Source organism: Dermacentor andersoni, chromosome 8, assembly GCF_023375885.2.
Source record: "Dermacentor andersoni chromosome 8, qqDerAnde1_hic_scaffold, whole genome shotgun sequence".
Classification (NCBI taxonomy): Eukaryota; Metazoa; Arthropoda; class Arachnida; order Ixodida; family Ixodidae; genus Dermacentor; species Dermacentor andersoni.
Genome location: NC_092821.1, coordinates 98,918,902 through 98,940,813, shown reverse-complemented (window position 1 = coordinate 98,940,813; position 21,912 = coordinate 98,918,902). Strand labels below are relative to the sequence as shown.

Sequence of the window (21,912 nt, the reverse complement as noted above, 5' to 3'; positions counted from 1 at the left end):
AGCTAATTACTCTAAATTGTCTTTTAACGCGCATGTTTCGCATTTTCTTTCTCCTGACCTTCAAGATGGCGGCAGCGCTGCAGCGCATTATTTCCTCGCTACCAGCGAGGGGATCGCAACTAGGTAACTATTGACTCTGTTTCTTTCTGACGCTCGTTGTTTGCCCTGCTCTGGTCGAACATCGGGCGACCGGGAGCGCGGAACTGTGCCTCCTGCTGTTGCTTGACCGATCTTACTTCCTCGCGTCAGCACCATGGGGAAACGAGACACGCGGTACGCGTTCATGAACCCAATCGCGATGGCGCGCCTCCGCGGGCCGTCCGGCGCCAGCGGCCCGACCATCAAGGACTACCTGAGCCGCAACCGGCCCACCTGGGAAGAGGTGAAGCAGATCATCGAGAAGAAGAAGCAGGGGTCCAGCACGCTGGCCGCCTGGGAGGACCATTTGAACAGCAAGTTCGAGGAGGAACTGCGCAAAAACCGCGAGCGCATCATGGCGGAGCGTGCTGCCGCCTCGACATCGGGTACGGCGACTGCCGATGCCTCGTCGTCCAAGAGCAAGAAGCGACGTCGCAGGTCGTCTTCGTCGTCCTCTTCCTCCTCGTCGTCATCGACGTCGAGCAGCAGCTCGTCCTTGATCTCTTCATCGAGCGCGTCGGAAGGCGGTCGCCACGACTCCGAGCATCGCAAACGAAAGAAGCGGCGGCACAAGCACAGGAGCAAGAATCGCTCCAAGTCCTCCAACAAGGAACCGACGACGTCGGAGGCGCGGAGCACCGACCGGGACCACTCGAAGAAGAAGAAAAAAAAGACCAAAAAGAAGCACAAACGGCACAAGAAGGAGAAAGCCGAGTGATTAAAAAAAGTTGTGGTGCAACGATTTTCCAGTGACGAACTAAAAATGACACGTGAGAGCGACTTGTGACCGTCAAACCTCCCGAGTGTTTTCGTTCCTTGTGCTGAAAAATGTATCGGGAAGAAACGGACGCGGCAACAGCCTTTGTGGTTCGTGTTGCCTGGCACATTGGATGCGCCATAAAACGCGTGTCGCATGACTCCACACAGACTTATATTTGCCACGACAGCGAGGACGATGTGATCGCACAGTCGTCGTGATTGCGCCGTGCGTCAGGTGGGCACGGATGACATCTATCACACCCGCACAGCTGCACCTATGCCACGGTGAATTGTAAAGAGACAGCAACCGTCTCGAGGTGCTCATTAGACGGGGTTTTCAAAAGCTCGAGCGGGCCCCGCAGTTCGTGAACGCTTTCGCGCCTGAATGAATAACGTCAAGCGGTGCCGAAATTACCGATAGGCTCGGGGAGCCCGTCGACCCTGCAAAATTGCGCACTGTGGCGGTGAACCGGAGCAGAGAACCCGTGGAGGCGTCAAAGATTATTTTATTAGCCGGTGCCAGGAGTTGTTGCAACCTGGCTTAAGACACAATCAACCACGCTGAGTTTTACCTGTCCATCTGGTTCACAAGTAAAGCAAAAGTTGGCCTGGAAACCATGGCTTCGCCCCCAGAAACATTGCTTTCTATGTCTTTTCGTTGACTGTCTAGGCCGAAGATGACGTCAGGTTACTGTGCGTGCCTTTCTCCTTCATTTTTCTTTTCCATGAGTATTGTCTTTTTGAATGTACAGGCCTTGTCTAAAGTACAGTGGCACCCTCTCTTAACAAGGCCTTGCAGTATGCCTAAGAATGCTTGCTGGGCAGCATCACTAGCATCATAATGTGATTTCAAACAACATATGTAATGTTGATCTGAGGCACTATGAACATTGATTGAAAGTGTAATGTACGACTTGCATTCACACAATATTGCGAGTACTGCATAAAAATGTATGTTTCGTTCTACAGACATTTCAATAGTCGCCTAATTTCACAACAGCCACGCGGTAGTTCGTAACAACCATGGAGGCCAATTCCATATGAACATGCCAAGCTGATGGTTCATGACTTCTAATGGCATAGCGTTTGAAACAGGGCCTGTTTGAGCTAGCCAGGTTTTACATGTATTGCAGTCTAGCTTTTATATATATATATATATATATATTATTTCTCTTTATTAAAGCATGTCGCTATATGTAAAGGCACCCATGGGTGTGACAGCCTCAGCTGTATCTCCTCCTTGCTTCTTTTTTCCACCAATACTTTGCTTATCTGAACTGCTGACCAGTAAAATCTCCCTTCATCTTTGAACTACAGCACTTCTGGAAGGTAAACTTTCCCAACAGTCCTGGCAGGGTGAATAACATGGCATTCCTTGCCATATGCTGAGCACATGGCATGCCAACTTCTGCCTTGCGGAAGCTGATGCAACCATAGAAATGATGCCATCGAAAAACTGAGCAGGTCTTGGCAACCATGGCATGCCAATTATGGCTACTTAATATCACCGCTCTGTGGCTATTGGGTGCCACAGTTTTATGTCATGGAAAACTGATATCTCATTAAGAGCAGCGAAAATTCCAGTCACCCAAAACTTATTTTGCTTGCATTTCGAAGTTTCTGCAACTGATAACTGTGGTTCATGCAGTATTATAATTTATTTTGTGTTGTCTTCTTTCACACACTCAGAATAGAAGAAATGGCAGCCTTAAAAAGGTGTTCCAGGGTCCCTTTAAAAGGAGCACACCAGAACAATGAGCTTACTCATTGGAGGCATCCTAACTGCACTTACAGATGGAAGTAGTGGGAATGCAGGTTGCAAGTGGACAAAGAGAAACCAGTCCTTTTGCAGAGCTTGGTGTTTCCAGGCCAGTCACGAAAGGAAATTTTCTCATCGTATCTGCTCATGTGTTCACCTTAACAGTTCTCCCAATTGGGTGCAGAGGAATTTTCTGGGCCAAGCAATTGGGCACTCGGAGCAGTCAAAAGCACCAGAACATTAGAAATGTCAGTTCCTGCCACCGTCATCTTTGAAGCATCTCCGAGAGTGCTGTACGAGAAATATTATTGGGACTAAGCGTTGTACTTGCAGGAAAAAAGGCACATATGTGAGCGGAGAGGATGGTGAGGCCTGTCCAGCCTGTCATGTTGTCTCTCTGCACGTCCTTTTCCACTTAGACAATGTTGAGTCTGAACAAGAACCAACTAGACCATCTTATCACTCTTGCGAGCCCTGCTCTGTTCTGCAAGCAGTTCTTGTTCGCAATTTTTAAGTGATGCCTTCTGCTCAATTCTATGCCACTCTTAGCCTCCACCGTTCACGACTGATCCTATTGATAACACAGGCGGAGCGCAGCTCTGACCGCTGACAAAGCGCCAAGAGGAATAGCATCAGAAAAGGCATTGCTACAAAGTCGCAGCCCTTGTCACGCCTGCAGTGCCCCGTGCATTTTTTATAGGACCTCTGCCGTTAGCCACAAATATGCATAAAACGGATAATCCTAACGATACTGAGCTCAATATCTGTACCTCGTCTTTTTTTATTTTAAAAATTTTGAGGGCTGTCATCATGTGGCAATTGACTGCTAGCCATGTGCACGTAGAAGTCAAAAAGAGTTTAAGCACAGATCTGATTGGGGGGAGGGGGGGGGGGGCACAGTTCAATATGCATATGCCTCGGCTGCCATGAAAAGGTATATAGGAAGGCTGCATGAAACATCATAACCTTCTAGTGCACCACTGCCATAACCTTAAAAGTCGGGCTTTAAGCTAATCCATTATTCCAGGTTATCTACGACGTTGCCATAGAAACAGTGAATGAAACTTCAGTATAGCATCTGTGATGTCTCATACAACCTTCTTTTAGCATCACAGGTGCACACAGCACATTTCTGTAGTGTGCCTTGGCATCAAATAACTCTTTAAAATAGTTTTTGTTTCATATGCAAGCATGTGTACTGTCATGCACAAATGAAACTTAAATGGTAATATTCAGGGCAGAACATTGAAATTCAAAGATATTGCTTATGGTGGGTGAAATACTTGTGTGTCTGCAATACATCGAGCTTTTTTTTGGGGGGGGGGGATAATGAGACACCTTTATTTGGCAAGTGCCATTGAAATCCTCTCACTTTATTTTATCTGTTAATCATTTCTTTTACCCCATTTATATTTCATTCATGAATGAGCTTGCATGCATACAAACATGACAGGAAAGACAAGAATTTGGCTAGGCTCTGTTAAGATGCAGGTCATAAGGTGCACTTTCTTTAGTCCTTAGCAGGATCTTCCAATGAGCTGGCATTAAATGCCTCAAATGTGACACCTTATCTGGTGTATTACTCCTGAATGTTCACTGCTTGAAGTATGATAAACCGCTAAAGATTTTGGAGCATGGGATCTTGGAAAACATCAAATTTCCTTACAGTTTAGGACCGTAGCCAGTAGAACCATACAACACTATATTTTTCACATATGCAAGTGCAGGTTAGAAATTGGAATACCAGGCCGAGGAGGTACTCGGCTTTTTCTCAAATTCCACAGTCCGTAAACTTTTGCAGCTGGCTGTGCATCAGATTAGGCGAAATTATGTCTTTTTCTCTCTGTGCTTTGCCAGGATTGTGAGCATGACAATGCCAGAGGAAGCCATCTTCAAAAAGGGACCATACCTATCTCTCACTCTCTCCTTTTAATGCCACTTTTCATGTTGCAGTCGCTCGTAAATGTTGGGCTTTGCAGTTGCCTCTAACCTGTGTGAGTACATTCTCGGATGTGATGGTGTCAGTTTGCAATGTAATTGTGAGAATGGAGCCTTGTCAGTGGTAACTGCTTCTGGTTTTGATTTATTTGTATGAAATTGAAGATGTAGCTTTTGCATAGCTTACACTAGCTTGAGCAGTAACCAGGGTGCATTCAGCTCGAGCGTGAAAGAAATGGTTATTCAGGGTTTGCGATTGCTTTTTATCCCCAATTGTGGTAAGAGGAATGGGAGGGAGGAAAGAAAACATACTGTACAGAGAAGCCAACAATACAACAGTAACTTGTATTGCTTGGCTTCTCTGCGAACAACGAATTGTTCAGTGATCAAGGGAATGCGATAATGCGAGGTTATATGAGAAACATTTTGGCAAAAAAGCATTTCGCAAACATGCAGATAAATATATATTTAAATATATAGCAGCAAGATGGCACATTCTGCAGTTTCTTCACTTGCGCTCTAGTCAATCAACCAAGTCATTCCAATAACGCAACACAAATATGAAGAAAAAAAGCATGCTAGATGGTAATACATGGGTACAATGCCGCTTTAAAGAAAGCTATTAAGGCTTTTAGAATAGATTGCTGTAGTGACATGTTACTCCATGACCTTTGCCACACCAAAAAAACAATAAGCGATTCATTGCCGACTTCAGTGCACATCTTTGTGGCTCAAAGTGAAAGTTACAATGAGAATGCATTCGACTTTCTGCCGTGAATGGTTTATTTTCAAGTTTTGTGTCACTTCTGGAGGCTATGAATTAAAAAGAAGCTGTTTACCTGTGTGGCTTTTCCTAAAAGGTGTTTAATGTGTGCCACATGCACAGAACATCCTCACACTACCTTTTGCAGGGAGTGTTTGACAACAGACACACTGCAGGGCTTTAAATTTTAGAACGACAGAAAGCTGAGCTAGTTGGTAAGGATTCATAATGCAAAAAAGAGGTGAGGCGTCCTTGTGTCCTGTCTGCACGCCTCACCTCTTTTTTGCATTATGGGCTTTAAATGTTTGCCGAAGGATACGTTCAAATTAAATTAATCGACTAAACTTCTGCAGTAACAGATTGATGACTTTTCTTAGGAAAAAAATAGAGGCTGAACAAGCCATCCCTGTAAATATGTGTAAAGCAATTTAAAGTGAAGCTTTCTTTGCCTCTTCCACTTTTACGTTGCTGCTGCTGCTGCTGCTTCTGTTGTTGTCTTGCACGCTGCGTCAAGGGGTGGTTCAGAGCGTTTATATACGTGGAAGGAGCATGGCAGAGGGGAAACTCACACGAGAAACTCGTGTGGACCTTTCCATTACGTTGCATGTGCACAATGCCCTCTGGAGCTCCCTGGGTGTTGCCACTTGGCCTCTTGACACCTGTAATGATCCGTAAGCCCCCCCAAAAGCATTGCAGAAGCTGCCGCTCTTGCATTTCTACTAAAGTGCAAGTCCAGAGGGGATGTAGATAAAGCTGTAGAGAGAAGGGGGAGAGGAGAAAAAGAATAGGTATAACCGACGCAGTCGCAAAACAAGTGAACAGCAATCTTGCCACTCTCGCAGTTGCCACACAGGGGGAAAGGGCAGGAGAGGGAAAAGATGACGTGAGAAGGCAAGGAAACAGTGTTTGCGGGCAAACTGGAGGTGCGGTATGCTTCTGCTATTTCTAAAAAATAAACACCATGCAAATTCGTCAAGTGGACAACTGACGCAGGGCATGCAGACACAAAGCTGCATTGAAACACCATAGGGCCTAGGTGACGCTACGAAAGCGGTTGCGCATCAAATCAATACTTTTGCCCGTCGCGATAACTTGACGGCTATGGCATTGCTCAAAGTCGTGGATTGAATCTCGACCATGGCAGCCGCATTTCGAAGGGAGCGAAATACAAAACGCTAGTGCACTTAGATTTAGGTGTACGTTAAAGGACACCAGAGTGTCAAAATTAATCCGGAGTCTAGCACTATGGGGTACCTCATAATCCGATTGTCGTTTTGGCACGTACTGCCCCATAATTCAGTTAAAGTTTAACACTTCTCTCACGATGCGATGTGCCACGTGAGGCAATGATAATGCTCAACCCTCTCGGAAATTATGAACAATGGCACACAACAACGCCTTGAGCAAACACGTCTCCCTGTGTTTTCTGTGTACTTCGCATGCAAATAGCAGCAGTGCATGCAAGGAAACGTTTAATATCAACTCACCACTCTCATATTGGACTAAACACTGAAGAAATTGCACATTCGCCGTCAACGTCACCACTAAATGTAGTCAAAGCAAACAGCATAGAAAGCTTTACTTGCACCAGTTCCTACAGTGTGTGTGAGCTGCATATTTTTTACTAGAGGAAACTCTGATGCTAGCATCTATGGGAGCTATGAGTATGTTGGTTCAGCCACCGTTGGGATGAGGTGTAGAAGATGGAGTAGCCTAAGCTTCATGTTATTGGCTTCAGATGGCAACATCGACTGAAGTACCTTGTAAAAGCTAGAATCAGTGTGTGCTAAGAAAAATTGTTACAGGGAGTCATGCCTGATGATTATGAGAATGTGACGGCATCTGACATTACTAACAAGTTTGTTGTGTTATTTCTCTGACCAGTTAGGCTGGTGGCTCTGTACTAAATTTATCCGAATACACGATCTATTATACATCTCTGGTCCTTGTGGTGGATATTAAGATTGAGGCTTCATGTTACGTCACAATAGAAGTTATTTTATAGTGTGTGATGTTACCTTCGATGGGACATGTTAAAACGATCTTGTGTACTAGGAAAGCACAGTTACAATGCAACCTTTTTTTAGGGGAAATGCATTGTGGCTGTGAAGTAGTAGTAGCAGTAGTAGAATTCTTCCTTTCTTACTTTATGTTGGTAGTGCTTCAAAGCCAGTTAGCTTGACTGATTCAGAAAACTCTCGGAGGTACACAAAGCAAAGTCATCACATTTAATAGCATCACATTTCAAATAGCTTTGCATGCAGTCGCATCGGGCTGACTACAAAGGTGAATTATTATGACAAAGGGCCAACCACGTAAGTTGTGTTTGTACAGCTATGAGGCTATATCGCCGGGCTCATAAAAGTGGGTGGGGGTACGCAGAAGTACGTTGTACTTAAAATTCATGTTATGCAACGAGCTAGAATAAGGAAATCTGAGGAGCTCAATTTTTTGTTAGCCACGACCATATGAAGAAATAATAAAGCTAGGGAAAGCTTATGGGAAAATAATTGTGTTTAATTCAAATGTAGAAATGAAAGTGGACAAAGAAAAGATAAACTTGTCGCAGGTGGGAGTCGAACCCACACCTGCTGCTTTGTGAGCACGGTGTTTTACCAATTGCGCTACCATGGTCCCATCTCTCCAGCTACTTGGGTATTTGTGTTTAAGATTAGCCCCGGCGGGAGCGTCAACAAGCACCACTCACGGCCGAAGTGGCAAGTGTAGGGCATCCTTTAACCCGCAGGCGTGATGTGCTCTTGTAGTCAGGGGTTTCAAAACAACTTCTTGTGCAGCACAAGCCTTGCATGTATGTTCGGATAGTGAGCTCTTCTTTTTCAGCCGCTGCAGGACAAGGGCCTCACTCAATGCTCCCAAAATGCTTTGTCATGCATGCTCACCCTTTTCTGGCAAATTTGCTTTCCTCATCGTCATTCTAACCACATTTTCATTCCTTCTTTGTATGCATGCTGCTCTACTTGGCAATCTGTAAGTGATTGCATACTTTACCAGCAGCCATGCTTTTATGAGCTACGAGTGAAACTTGTGTGACAGATCTAGCTTGCTAGTGGCCTTCTGTTTCTGAAGTCTCCCTATCATCATCATCATCATCATCATCAGCCTGGTTACGCCCACTGCAGGGCAAAGGCCTCTCCCATACTTCTCCAATTGCCCCGGTCATGTGCTAATTGTGGCCATGTTGACCCTCCAAACTTCCTAATCTCATCTGCCCACCTAACTTTCTGTCGCCCCCTGCTACGCTTCCCTTCCCTCGGAATCCAGTCCGTAACCCTTAATGACCATCGGTTATCTTCCCTCCTCATTACATGTCCTGCCCATGCCCATTTCTTTTTCTTGATTTCAACTAAGATGTCATTAACGCGCGTTTGTTCCCTCACCCAATCTGCTCTTTTCTTATCCCTTAATGTTACACCTATCATTCTTCTTTCCATAGCCCGTTGCGTCGTCCTCAATTTAAGTAGAACCCTTTTCGTAAGCCTCCAGGTTTCTGCCCCGTACGTGAGTACTGGTAAGACACAGCTGTTATAAACTTTTCTCTTGAGGGATAATGGCAACCTGCTGTTCATGATCTCAGAATGCCTGCCAAACGCACCCCAGGCCATTCTTATTCTTCTGATTATTTCACTCTCATGATCCGGATCAGCAGTCACTACCTGTCCTAAGTAGATGTATTCCCTTACCACTTCCAGTGCCTCGCTACCTATCGTAAACTGCTGTTCCCTTCCGAGACAGTTAAACATTACTTTAGTTTTCTGCAGATTAATTTTCAGTCCCACCCTTCTGCTCTGCCTCTCCAGGTCAGTGAGCATGCATTGCAGTTGGTCCCCTGAGTTACTAAGCAAGGCAATATCATCAGCGAAGCGCAAGTTACTAAGGTATTCTCCATTTACTCTTATCCCCAATTCTTCCCAATCCAGGTCTCTGAATACCTCCTGTAAACATGCTGTGAATAGCATTGGAGAGATCGTATCTCCCTGCCTGACGCCTTTCTTTATAGGGATTTTGTTGCTTTCTTTATGGAGGACTACAGTGGCTGTGGAGCCGCTATAGATATCTTTCAGTATTTTTACGTACGGCTCGTCTACACCCTGATTCCGCAATGCCTCCATGACTGCTGAGGTTTCGACTGAATCAAACGCTTTCTCATAATCAATGAAAGCTACATATAGTGGTTGGTTATATTCCGCACATTTCTCTATCACCTGATTGATAGTGTGAATATGATCTATTGTTGAGTAGCCTTTACGGAATCCTGCCTGGTCCTTTGGTTGACGGAAGTCTAAGGTGTTCCTGATTCTATTTGCAATTACCTTAGTAAATACTTTGTAGGCAACGGACAGTAAGCTGATCGGTCTATAATTTTTCAAGTCTTTGGCGTCCCCTTTCTTATGGATTAGGATTATGTTAGCGTTCTTCCAAGATTCCGGTACGCTCGAGGTCATGAGGCATTGTGTATACAGGGTGGCCAGTTTTTCTAGAACAATCTGCCCACCGTCCTTCAACAAATCTGCTGTTACCTGATCCTCCCCAGCTGCCTTCCCCCTTTGCATAGCTCCCAAGGCTTTCCTTACTTCTTCCGTCGTTACTTGTGGGATTTCGAATTCCTCTAGACTATTCTCTCTGCTATTATCATCGTGGGTTCCACTCGTACTGTATAAATCTCTATAGAACTCCTCAGCCACCTGAACTATCTCATCCATATTAGTAATGATATTGCCGGCTTTGTCTCTTAACGCATACATCTGATTCTTGCCAATTCCTAGTTTCTTCTTCTCTGCTTTTAGGCTTCCTCCGTTCCTGAGAGCTTGTTCAATTCTATCCATATTATACTTCCTTATGTCAGCTGTCTTACGCTTGTTGATTAACTTCGAAAGTTCTGCCAGTTCTATTCTGGCTGTAGGGTTAGAGGCTTTCATACATTGGCGTTTCTTGATCAGATCTTTCGTCTCCTGCGACAGCTTACTGGTATCCTGTCTAAGAGAGTTACCGCCGACTTCTATTGCACATTCCTTAATGATGCCCACAAGATTGTCGTTCATTGCTTCAACACTAATTTCCTCTTCCTGAGTTAAAGCCGAATACCTGTTCTGTAGCTTGATCTGGAAGTCCTCTATTTTCCCTCTTACCGCTAACTCATTGATCGGCTTCTTATGTACCAGTTTCTTCCGTTCCCTCCTCAAGTCTAGGCTAATTCGAGTTCTTACCATCCTGTGGTCACTGCAGCGCACCTTACCGAGCACGTCCACATCTTGTATGATGCCAGGGTTAGCGCAGAGTATGAAGTCTATTTCATTTCTAGTCTCGCCGTTCGGGCTCCTCCACGTCCACTTTCGGCTATCCCGCTTGCGGAAGAAGGTATTCATTATCCGCATATTATTCTGTTCCGCGAACTCTACTAGTAACTCTCCCCTGCTATTCCTAGTGCCTATGCCGTATTCCCCCACTGCCTTGTCTCCAGCCTGCTTCTTGCCTACTTTGGCATTGAAATCGCCCATCAGTATAGTGTATTTTGTTTTCACTCTACCCATCGCCGATTCCACGTCTTCATAGAAGCTTTCGACTTTCTGGTCATCATGACTGGATGTAGGGGCGTAGACCTGTACAACCTTCATTTTGTACCTCTTATTAAGTTTCAGAACAAGACATGCCACCCTCTCGTTAATGCTATAGAATTCCTGTATGTTACCAGCTATATTCTTATTAATCAGGAATCCGACTCCTAGTTCTCGTCTCTCCGCTAAGCCCCGGTAGCACAGGACGTGCCCGCTTCTGAGCACTGTATATGCTTCTTTTGGCCTCCTAACTTCACTGAGCCCTATTATATCCCATTTACTGCCCTCTAATTCTTCCAGTAGCACTGCTAGACTCGCCTCACTAGATAACGTTCTAGCGTTAAACGTTGCCAGGTTCATATTCCAATGGCGGCCTGTCTCCCTATCACTTAAACTCAATTCTAGGTAATTACATTTGTACTTGACTGCCATACGAGTGTTTCATTGCTTCAATTCACTACAAAACCTTACATGCATACCGAATACATGGGCATTAAAATTCTCTGGCTGTTGAGAGCAGCTTTCTGACCATTTTAAACATTGTCTCCGAAGAAACAGCAGCTCTATAATAACACATTTGACTAGCTGTTTAGAGAAGACAAAAAAGGCTTTCAGAGTGAAAAATTCATCACTTTCAAAGTCGTGTTTCAGAGCAGCATATCATTATTTGGTGGAATAATACAGCATATCCTAAGTGAATAAATAGCAAGGCTTGTAGCAAGCTAACCTTTGGTGCTTATTTTTATTTTTGCATCGATTTGTGTGCGACATGAAAACGCTGCCCCCTCTTTCTTGCAGACCAAAGAGAATGTAGGTTAGTGTTAAATACTAATGTGTCATGTTAGATGTTGTGCTATACTATTTGTAAATCACAGTTCTGCAACATCCAATAGCTTGCTCTTACTGAACAAAGAATTGAGAAATAAAAAAGGAAAGAAGGGGGAGAGAGAAAGTGCAAGATTGGTGGTGATGGTTGTATGTAAAAATCCCACACCAACTTTCTCGCAATATCACGGATTTTAATGGAGTTTGTTTGCAGCAAATTTATATCAATAAAGAAGCATAGTATTACATAAGAAAGTGTTCAGAGACTGAATTTCACATCTGTGATTCTTTACTGCACGAAATGGGCCGAAATATGTGTCTGTGCAACAAAATTGGCAATGTCACACTGACATCTATGGCACCATGGCTTGGAACGTCATAACTGGAGAGCTGTTTCTCTGCCAGTATTCATTTTTCCGCCACAGAAATACCTGTGGTGTTTCAAAAGAGTGCTTTTCAATGTAAACTTATTGATTCCCAACAATGACAAAGGGGTCACAAGATGGAGACATAAAGTAATCATCAGTGGGAAAACAAGGGAATCCTCAGCTCGGAGACGACATTTCGACCATAGAGCTTTCTACAAAAATTACCAGAGAGAACTCTGGTGCTGCAGTTGTCCAGCTAACCATGGAAATGATGACAAGTGCTACATGGATTGGTCCAAGCTTTGTGCTCTAGCTCACGAAATTCTTGTAGCATTACCTGTAACAAATTTACAAGCACTCATAGTTTTCTAAACAAACGTCCTCATCATCATAAGGCATGACTCCTTGAGCACTTCTTTGCACGCACTGGTTCTAGCTTTAACAGGGTACTTTAGTCTATGTTTGTAATTGCCAATAAAAATGTTATTCACATCTTTATACAAGCATATCGCCGGAGCATGCATAAGTTTTGCCAGAGAACCCCATACATACCTCCTAGCTTTGAGTTTTATTGCAAGAAGGCCTATCTTTAGAACTTGTTTATGACTGTCGTATTGAAATCAATAATTTTATCATTTTTCATCTGTGCCTAGTTAAGGACAAAACTTGTTCTAAAAGATGCAAATGCAGTTGCTGGTCAATTTTTCGGGCCTGTCAATCATAAGGACCTGCTCAGTGATACCACCTTGCATACAGAAGCCGTCGTTACATGAATGCATTTTGTCAATACACTTTGTAAACATTCATGATTCTGATAATTCTCACTGAAGCTACAGAGCAGGGTGCCTGTTGACAGAGTCCTTACAGTACAAAGCGGGCAAATCTTTAATAAATATTCAAGATCTTGAATAATCAAACCACTTTTAGCATTTTTTGGCCATGGCTATAGTATTTATCATACTCCAAGGTTGGAAGGTCTGCCTATTGCGTGCACCATTACTACATGCACAATAGGAAACGATGGACAGGAACGAGGTAATACACAATGACGGGGCTTAAATACACCTAATAATAACATGAATAATAAGTCTGCAGCATAAAAGTGCTTTACGCGAGACAAGCAATCAACAAAGTGTTAATACACGAAAATGAAAGTGTTAAATCATTTCAGAAAGTAAACGAAAGGTTGTCGTGGCTTCAGTATAGGCCTCGCAAAAAATAAGTCAAGTAATTTTATTTCTTCAATGTTGCTGATGTTCTGGCATAAATTGTGGGGTGAACTTCTCCCTGACCATCACACTGCCAGCATGGGCCTTATGCCACACCTGCTGCTAGTGTTGGCACTTATTCCGTGGCATCTACACGCTTGAAGTCTCGGTGCAATGCACAAGGAAGCAAGTGCTTACGCACGGTTTACGAAGTGTAGCGTCAGACGAAACAATGGACAGTAGACAGGTTGGCAGTCGTCCACATTCATCTACGCTTGTTATTCATTGTCTCAGCTCATGCTTTCACCTGTCTCCTCAAGAAGGTGCTTTGTTGAAGCCTGAAGTAAACGTTTTGTACTTTCGTTGAAGCCTTTTGAGTATGTATAAAGCAGGCATTTGACTCATTGTGGTGTTTCTTGCTTGCATAGACATTTTCAGAGTAGCATCTATAGTTGGGCTGGTTGGTAGGAATTGGAACTTTGAGGTAACAGCGTTCAAAACGGGACAAAGACGAAACAAGATGAACACAGTGTCACGTTTGTCTTCCCTCATCTTGGTTCCGTTTTTGGTGCCATTTTTGGTGCCTTTATGTTCTTTTATTATCAGGGGGGTGTTGTCATCTTTGGGCAGCTTTCTTTTTTTCTTCCTTTAATTCCTTCAATTCAAAACTGCTAGAAACACAGGAGCATATAGTGCAGGTGCCCTTGGACAACATTGTAAGCTTTCCCACAGAATTTTCCTGTCTGAAAAGAAATATCATCAAGGGCTCTGCTATGAGTCATGGCCCTTAACTAAGCGTGCATACTGAAATCATACTGAGAGTACACAAAGCGGCCGAAGCAGAAAGGAAATAATGTGTTCTAGTTAGCCCTAACTTATTCATATCTTCATTTGCCCATGATATTGCATTTAGTTCTTGTTGCGCTTCTTATCATGGCAACAGTCGTGCATATTTACTGCTATTAAAATGCTTTGACGGCATGTATTTTAGATAATGTTCTTAAAGGCATTGCAGAGGTTTAGGGAAGCTACCCATCTGATGTTCTCACCTTGTGATACTTTGAAATCATCAGCCTGTTTTATGTTCATTACAGAATGAAGGCCTTTCCCAGTGATTTCCAATTGCACATGTCCGGCATCATCTAAATTCATCCTGTGACTGTGAATTTCTTTATTTCATCACACCTTTTAATCTTCTTCAATCCTTGACTGTGTTTTCCTTGCCTTGACGCCTATTCCGTTACTGTGAAAGACCACCAGTTGTCTGTGTACTATGTTGCACACACTAAGTAACCTGCCCACATAACCTGCCTCTATGTAACCTGCCCCTCTGAATTTTAAATAAAATATCAACTATATCAGTTCGATCTTGAATTCACAGTGTCATCTTCCTATGTCTTAATGTGACACCTGTCATTTTTCATTACCACAGCTGACTTCTAGACGTACTGTTTTTTGTTCTTTCTTTTGCATTTGTTTACCATAAACAGTTATTTTTATCACATGTGGTGCCATTGCCATCTGTTTTGTCTTTTTACCATAGAACCTCTTGCATGAGTGCCTCAGTTTCTTTACCGAATGTAAAAATGGAGTGCACGGCAGTTATGTTATGTCACATTATAACCCTGTTCTGCTAACTTCAGCTTATGACACTGGCATTTAGAAAGTTATCTCTACTTTAAGGTTCTACAAAACTGTCCATTCATTCAGTTATCAAACTAACCATCTGCTTTTATCTTGGCACAATCATTGGTGTCCCGTACCTAAATTGGAAATGTCCCTCACAATATTTCAGTGCCGTATTTCATCATAAACATTTTATCTACACAGGTCTAGTCCAGCGCCTTCCTCTCTATACCATATCTGTAAAGAACCTGAAACCATTGACTAATTCTTCTGGACCTGCCGTGGATTTAGAAACTAGAGAATGACATATGTACTTCAATATTCCATTCCGACAGTTATATATTCCTGTAAATTTTCGGAATATTCTCTCCTTCGAGGCCTTTGTGTTGGGCTTTAGCTGCAAGAATGCGGACACAGCTGTCATCAAGTTCTGCAATCTATCTTGCCTCTATTATCTCTGGCATCCACCTGTCACAACTTCTCCGTAGCTCTGTCGCTTCATAAAATCTCACAATGCATCTGCACTCCTTGAAGTGCAAATGCAAGATGCCCTGAGAAAGCGTTTGTGATGCTATAGTAATGCTCTGTCTTGTCTTGCCTATTTGAATGTCCCATTTTTGCACTGGAAAACATCGCCATGTCAAAACAACTAGCCCAACAATGCATTGTCTTGGCAACACTTGGAACTCGGATATTTGTAGGGGGAAAGGATTTTGTTAGAGAGCATGTTTCCTACTCAGCTGTACTCGTTCAATATTTTTAAAAAAAAAAACAAAAGAAATGATAAACCATTTGCATTGTGCATCTTAACAATGCAAATTGTGCTATAAAATGTTGATGCAATAAAAATGAGAAAAATTGGACATATTGCTACAGGGCTACCAAAATATATGGAAAGGACATCACTGTAGTAAAGAACCTTTCTTCAGCACCTCACCTTCAAGTGTAAATACATTTTGTTACCAGTCACAGCTTGTGCTTTATTGAGGTAATATTTTCCAGAGGGTACTTCTGATTGAATGGAGCGCTAAAGGCAAGCACTGAATCAACCAAGATTGTCAGATTGCCCTTGTTAGAAACCTAGCAACATAGATACCTTAGTCACTGAGAGAATCCAGACATATTGAGTCGCATAATCCTACAATTATTCCGCTCGCAGTGCTCTGGGTCTATTGCTTAGCTGCGCCAACAATCTTTGAGTCGGAGGCCCGCATAGAAAGAGTGCCACACTCAGAAATAGCACCAACAGAGCTATGTGAAGAGGTAGCACCATTGTGTTCTGTATGAGAATTCAATAAAATCTGTTGTCTCTCGTGTATAAAAATGCAACTCAACTGCTTTACGAGCAGTGGTTGTATCCAATTTTATTAACTGGATGTGTTATTTTGTGGAAGTTTTTGCTGTGAAATGTCTTTAAAAGCGGTCAAAAAATGGTCACTTGCTTAAACCCATGCAACGAAAACAGATTATGGTATTATCACTTATATCTTTGCAACCATACTACCCATGCATGTCACTTTGGCATCATCGTGTAAAGGAAAGAAGCAATTAGTGGGAGGAATAGTCACATTTGAGAGAGCTCAGTTTTCCATAGTAGTTGTAATTTATCAAACTCAAACTGGTGTTCATCAGGTGTTCTAAAACCTACAGATGTGCAATATGTTAAAGAAATTTCACACTTGCTTGGCTAATACCCCCCCCCACTGCGTGTGACAAATTTGGTCTAAAAGAATGGCACGAAGAGACAGGAAGCAAAAAAAAACAGAGGGGGAATATCCAACCTCACTGACTGCAGCGGAACGTTTCTGTCTCCATGGGGTGCACAAGTGAAGGAGATTGAGGCAAGGAGCCCCGACCAGCTACGAGTGCTGCGGGTTCGAGTGATCCTGTGCAAAACAAGTGGGCCCACTACAAATAGGGAGTGAGGACGATTGCAAGATTAGGCCATAAGACCCCCACTAGCTGTAATATAAGCTACATGTGTAACTTTCCTAATGCAGAATAAATGCAACTTGTGTATTTGGTTGCGTCATTCCTGTACCCTAACGCCCATACACTGTCCGCAGCATGCACAAGATGTTTCATGTACCTGCGGCTGTGTCCCTGATGCAGCCCACCTGATTTTATGCGGAACATGTTACTTCATGGACGCTCATGACAAATCCACTTTCTAGAATCCCTATTTTTTGCAATATGTGGTGCCAGCTAGTTGTGATGATGTAGCATTTGATAACTTATGGGAATGCATAGCGCTCAGGAGTCACACATTTGGAGCGAAGTGCCAAATCTCTAATTTCCTCAGCAGCCCATCTTTACTCAAGTGATAGTCCAATTGAATTCCACCCATAGTGGTATTTTATATTGGTAAGGTACCTGTCCATGCCACCATTTTAGTGTTTCTTGTTACCATAAGCTTGAACTTGCCTGAGCAGCAAGTCTTCAAGGATGAATAGAAGCTTTATGGGGCCGTTTTGTATGGGGATTTGGCTACATCACCATGCGAGTGCAAGAGTCTCATTGGCTCTTTTACCTGTTTGTTGCCTGCAAGAGTTGTTTGTGCTCTGTGATGAATATCGGGTGCACAAGGAATTTGAGGAAACTAATGACAACTTCACAAATAGCAACAAGATTTCAGGCAAGAATCGAAATTCTCATTCTACATTCTTTACATTGTTTTCTAAGGCTGTTCAATAAAATCATCTTCAGCTTTAATTATTGACTGAATTCGGCTTCTGTAAGGGCTGAATGCTCAGATCAGATAGTGCATGTTGATGTTGGGCACTGCTAGCACAATAGCAGCTTTTAGTAAGGTTTAAGCGTTGTGTGGCTGTTTGTTGGTCTTCCCCTCAGTGACGCAGTGCACACATAGCAGCGTAGCAAGTTTACGTTGGGGAACTAGGACAGCACTTTGGGGGCAACACGGCTGCAGGAATTCACAGCCAGTTCTCGTGGACCGCACAGGCCACGTAGGAGCAGGCGAAGCGATTACTTCGGAGTGGCACCTGGTGACATCAAATGCAAGAAGCTTGGCTGTTGACTGTGCCACTTGAAGCTGCTTCACAAAGGCCATAATGGGCTTTTTGGGGACTCGTCATGGTCTACATTGGCTCGAGAAACTCAGCCACCTGAATGGTGACAGACTACTGGCTTGGTTTATTTCTCTTTGTCTCGCATGCTAATTGGCTGTAAGCTGTTGTCTTATCCAAACGTAAAGGATTTGTAGACATTAAAGAAGGTGGCAGTCTCCATGTCACTATGGTCTGCACGTGAGGGAATTAAGACAAGGTACAACTTCTGTGTCAGACTGGAATCTGATACCCCGGAATAAATGTGATAGGTAGGTGACAGAGGGGTTGGTGAAGACAAAGTTAGGTACCTAGACAGATATAATGATGATGTCTATGGCGACTCGAAACCGTGTTCTCTAACACCTTGCACATTAGGTACCATGAAAGGAAACCCTGGCCTGTCTCACTTTTACATCACCTTCTTTCTCACAAAGACTTTGAAACTGACACTTAAAACTTGTTGAAATACTAGTCGGTTACTATTGGCTTGACATCATATCTCCCTAATCGTCCTTTTCAAGGGTTGACAATTTGCTGCCTACAACTTTGATTGGAGCCTATACCGTCACAGGCACGTATTCTCACATTGTCCTCACCTTCTCTTCTAGTGGCAGCTCCATCTGTCAGAGTACCCAGCTCCAGTGCAGTGCAGCTCCAGTGCGTGCGGGGTGCCGCCAAGGGCAACCGTCCCTGCCGCCAGGGCCCCACAGCCAGAGGACAGAGACTGAATGTCTACATCCACGATGGCATGATCGCACACAAGGGGGACATGATTGTCAAGCAGAACCGACTCAAATTCCACCCGGGACTCAATGTGAGACCGCATTAAGGGGAAAGATAATGATATCACTAATTATTTGCGCATTTATCCATACACGTTGCTGTTGTACTGAGAGATATTGCAAGCATAGAGTTCTTGACGAGTAACTACAAAAATTGGTAGTGCTGTTGTTTGCGTGTGAAGTGCCAGGAAGTCAGTGCTTTGGATTGGCATTTGTCTAGCCATTGTGATTTCAGAGGCCTGTCTGGAAATCGGCGGAAGACTGCCAAGTAATTTCGAATGTTCGGAGTTGTTTATGTGCACGCGCCTAAACTATTGCACAGCTTTCATGCATTCTGCCCCCATTGGAATGTGGCCACCCTAGCATGGTATTTCACCCACAATCTCTTTGTCTAGAGCAAAATAGTGCACCAATGGCTATTGTAACCATTGTGTATCATCTGTCACAATGGTCACAGTGTAATATAACAGTGTAGGTGAGCTTTTAGCATAACAGCATTGATCATAAGAGTAAGGCAATGTTTTTCCTATGTAAAACTTCATTTTTAAGGCATGAGTACTTGTGCGTGTGTGTACAGTATCTAATGTGACTAGTACCACTGGCAGGTTGATAGGTTTGGAAAAAAATACAAAAAGGCGCACTCATTCAGTGTGTGCTTCACTACTGTTTCGAATTTATTCATTTATTTCCTATAGGTGCAGCAAAAATGTGATTGTAGCATTGCTACAGGAGATGTTCAAGCAAAGGGTTTATTTATACTATTTATAGCGGAATCTCGTTGATACGATCTCCAAGGGAACCAGAAAATAAGATGTAGCATCCAAAAATCTTATTATCCGTATCAAAATACATTGCTTCTATGAGACGTTGGCCGGCAAAATACGAATGTATTATCCCAAAAACGCATTATGCAGAATCGTATCAACGCGATTCTACTGTACATGGAGGCAGCAAGTGGGGCCACAAAGACGCAGGACCAAGACAGCATAACTGCGAGTCGGCCTAGTTGGAACAGATTCATCTTAAAACTTTTTGTGCGCAAACAAACAGGGACGAAGAATAGGGGCAACACAAGGACGAGCGCTTTCTAACAACTGGTTTTATTTTTGAAGAACTACCTGCTTAAATACCCACATATCTGCGCGATCTAGTCAACAGAGCACGCCTATAGCGCATATGATACTCTGTGGGTATTTAAGCAGGTACTTCTTAAAAAATAAAACCAGTTGTTGGAAAGCGCTCGTCCTTGTGTTGCCCCTATTCTTCGTCCCTGTTTGTTTGCGCACAAAAAGTTTTAAGATGGACCAAGACACACCACCTTGCACATTTAGAGTGAAGCTTTTAGGCGCCCGTTTCTGCGTTGAGCTTCAGCTTTACCGAGCGAACGAGCACAGCGAACAGTGAAAGCCGTTGACTAAACGTGATGAAAGGAACGATGAAAGAGTGAACACGGAGAACACCGGGGGATGAAAGATGGCGATAGCTAAGCGAGTGTGAGGTGGAAAGTGGAGGAGGAGGGTATGGTGAAAGCATGAGAAGAAAAGTGTAGCGACGTGTAAGACCGGCTCTGCGGTGACGATCACTACAAGATGGCGCCAGACTAACGCGTGTCATCTGTTCACCGATGGCGCCAGTGATAAGGCATGCGGCGAGCAAGTCTATCGATTCCATATATGGAAACAAAGCACTGCATGAGGGGAGGTGCGTCTGTGGTGGCTGCTGTGAATCACGCCCACGCATCACCCACGCTCTGCCTCTCACGAGCTCCCAATTAGCGAGGCAGTCACACCACACTTCGCTCCGTTTGCAACGTGCCACACGAGACAAATTTTCTGCGCCGGCCAATATGTCGCGGAATGAAAACATAGAGTTGCGCTCAGATTTTGCATTAGGGAGTTTCATAATCATTGGTTAACTTTTTTTTCTTGTCCACTGCGCTACAACTTCTCGCACAAGATAACATGCTCGTAGCATAATATTAAGCATTGCTGCTACCAGTGTATTTACCCTCGCAGCTAAGTGGAACATGGTTACGAAAGTTGTAGATAGTACCTCATGCTTTAGTGTAACTCAGTATCACAAGATTGCACCATCAGTATTGCTGCTCGTGTCTGCATCTCTGGCATATGTTCTGTAAACACTAACATAGTGTATAGGTTGTCTGACTTTCCCCTTTTAATCATCACTAGAAGCGACGTGTGAGATTTGAATCCCCAAGAGGCCTAACTAGGGATGCACATGGATGCAGGTGGTGTTCGGGCCCAGTCGACAGACGCTGATTGCGGCTGTTGAGGGACGCGTCATGCTGACACGGGAAAAAGTGAACCTGAACTTCCGCCACCCACGTGTGCAGAAGTTTTATGAAGGGAGAAACACGGACGCCCTCTACAAGAAGTACTTCCATGTCATCCCAAATCCACAGGGACAGACATTCCGGCTTGTTTCACAGATCTAGGACATTGCGACGAATGTTTACCATTAGCAGAATAAACGTGTTTGATATGTGTTACAAGTACTTGTCCATTTGATACTGTTATCAGTTTAATGTCATGTGTTTTCAGTTTTTGTCCTTTTGATGTCTTTATTGCTTTAATGCCATGTGTAAACAGTTTTTGTCCCTTTGATATCATTATCACTTTGATGTCATGTCTTGGTAGTTGTCCATTTGATAGCATTATTGGGCTGTAGCCGGTGACAAACGTATGAATTTAGTGCGAGTTCCACACCACAAAACTGCACTGCCCTGTGGGACTTCATGTTAAAAAATTTAGTTCCACAGAAGCACCAACTTTGAAAGAAGTTTATCTCCGCCATGGTTCATGGTTTTCACCAGGTAATGATATGCAGTAGACTTCCATTAATTTGACTCAGGTTAATTCGATCCCGATAAAGCTCTCGGACAGCACACATGCATTTCTATGGGCCTTAACTTTCGTTATTTCTAGCCTAATATTGTCTTTGCTGGATAAGTCGAACTTGATGAGTCAGCATACCTATGGGCCTATGTGGTGACCTCAGTAGTGGTCCCTTGAGTGACAGCATGTCTCGGTGGAGCTTACAGGACAGGGAATGTGTGGAACATATGCCAAATCTTGCATCAGAAAT

The 21,912-nt window shown here is 43.6% G+C and overlaps 2 protein-coding genes across 3 annotated transcripts; both read left to right on the top strand.

Annotated features, from left to right (window-relative positions):
• Positions 1 to 19: 19 nt before the first annotated feature.
• On the top strand, positions 20 to 21,319 carry mRpL27 (mitochondrial ribosomal protein L27). Of its 2 annotated transcripts, none has more exons than XM_050176900.3 (3): positions 20 to 123; positions 18,634 to 18,839; positions 21,056 to 21,319. In XM_050176900.3, the coding sequence occupies exons 1-3, from the start codon at positions 33 to 35 to the stop codon at positions 21,260 to 21,262; spliced, it is 504 nt and encodes a 167-aa protein (XP_050032857.2). In that variant the 5' UTR covers positions 20 to 32; the 3' UTR covers positions 21,263 to 21,319. The 2 variants fall into 2 exon arrangements, with proteins under 2 accessions (XP_050032857.2, XP_054925723.1); XM_055069748.1 differs by lacking the exon at positions 20 to 123 and adding an exon at positions 4,514 to 4,650.
• Positions 130 to 1,867, top strand: LOC126529297 (uncharacterized). Its single transcript, XM_050176899.3, has one exon. The coding sequence runs from the start codon at positions 254 to 256 to the stop codon at positions 854 to 856; it is 603 nt and encodes a 200-aa protein (XP_050032856.1). The 5' UTR covers positions 130 to 253; the 3' UTR covers positions 857 to 1,867.
• Positions 21,320 to 21,912: the final 593 nt, after the last annotated feature.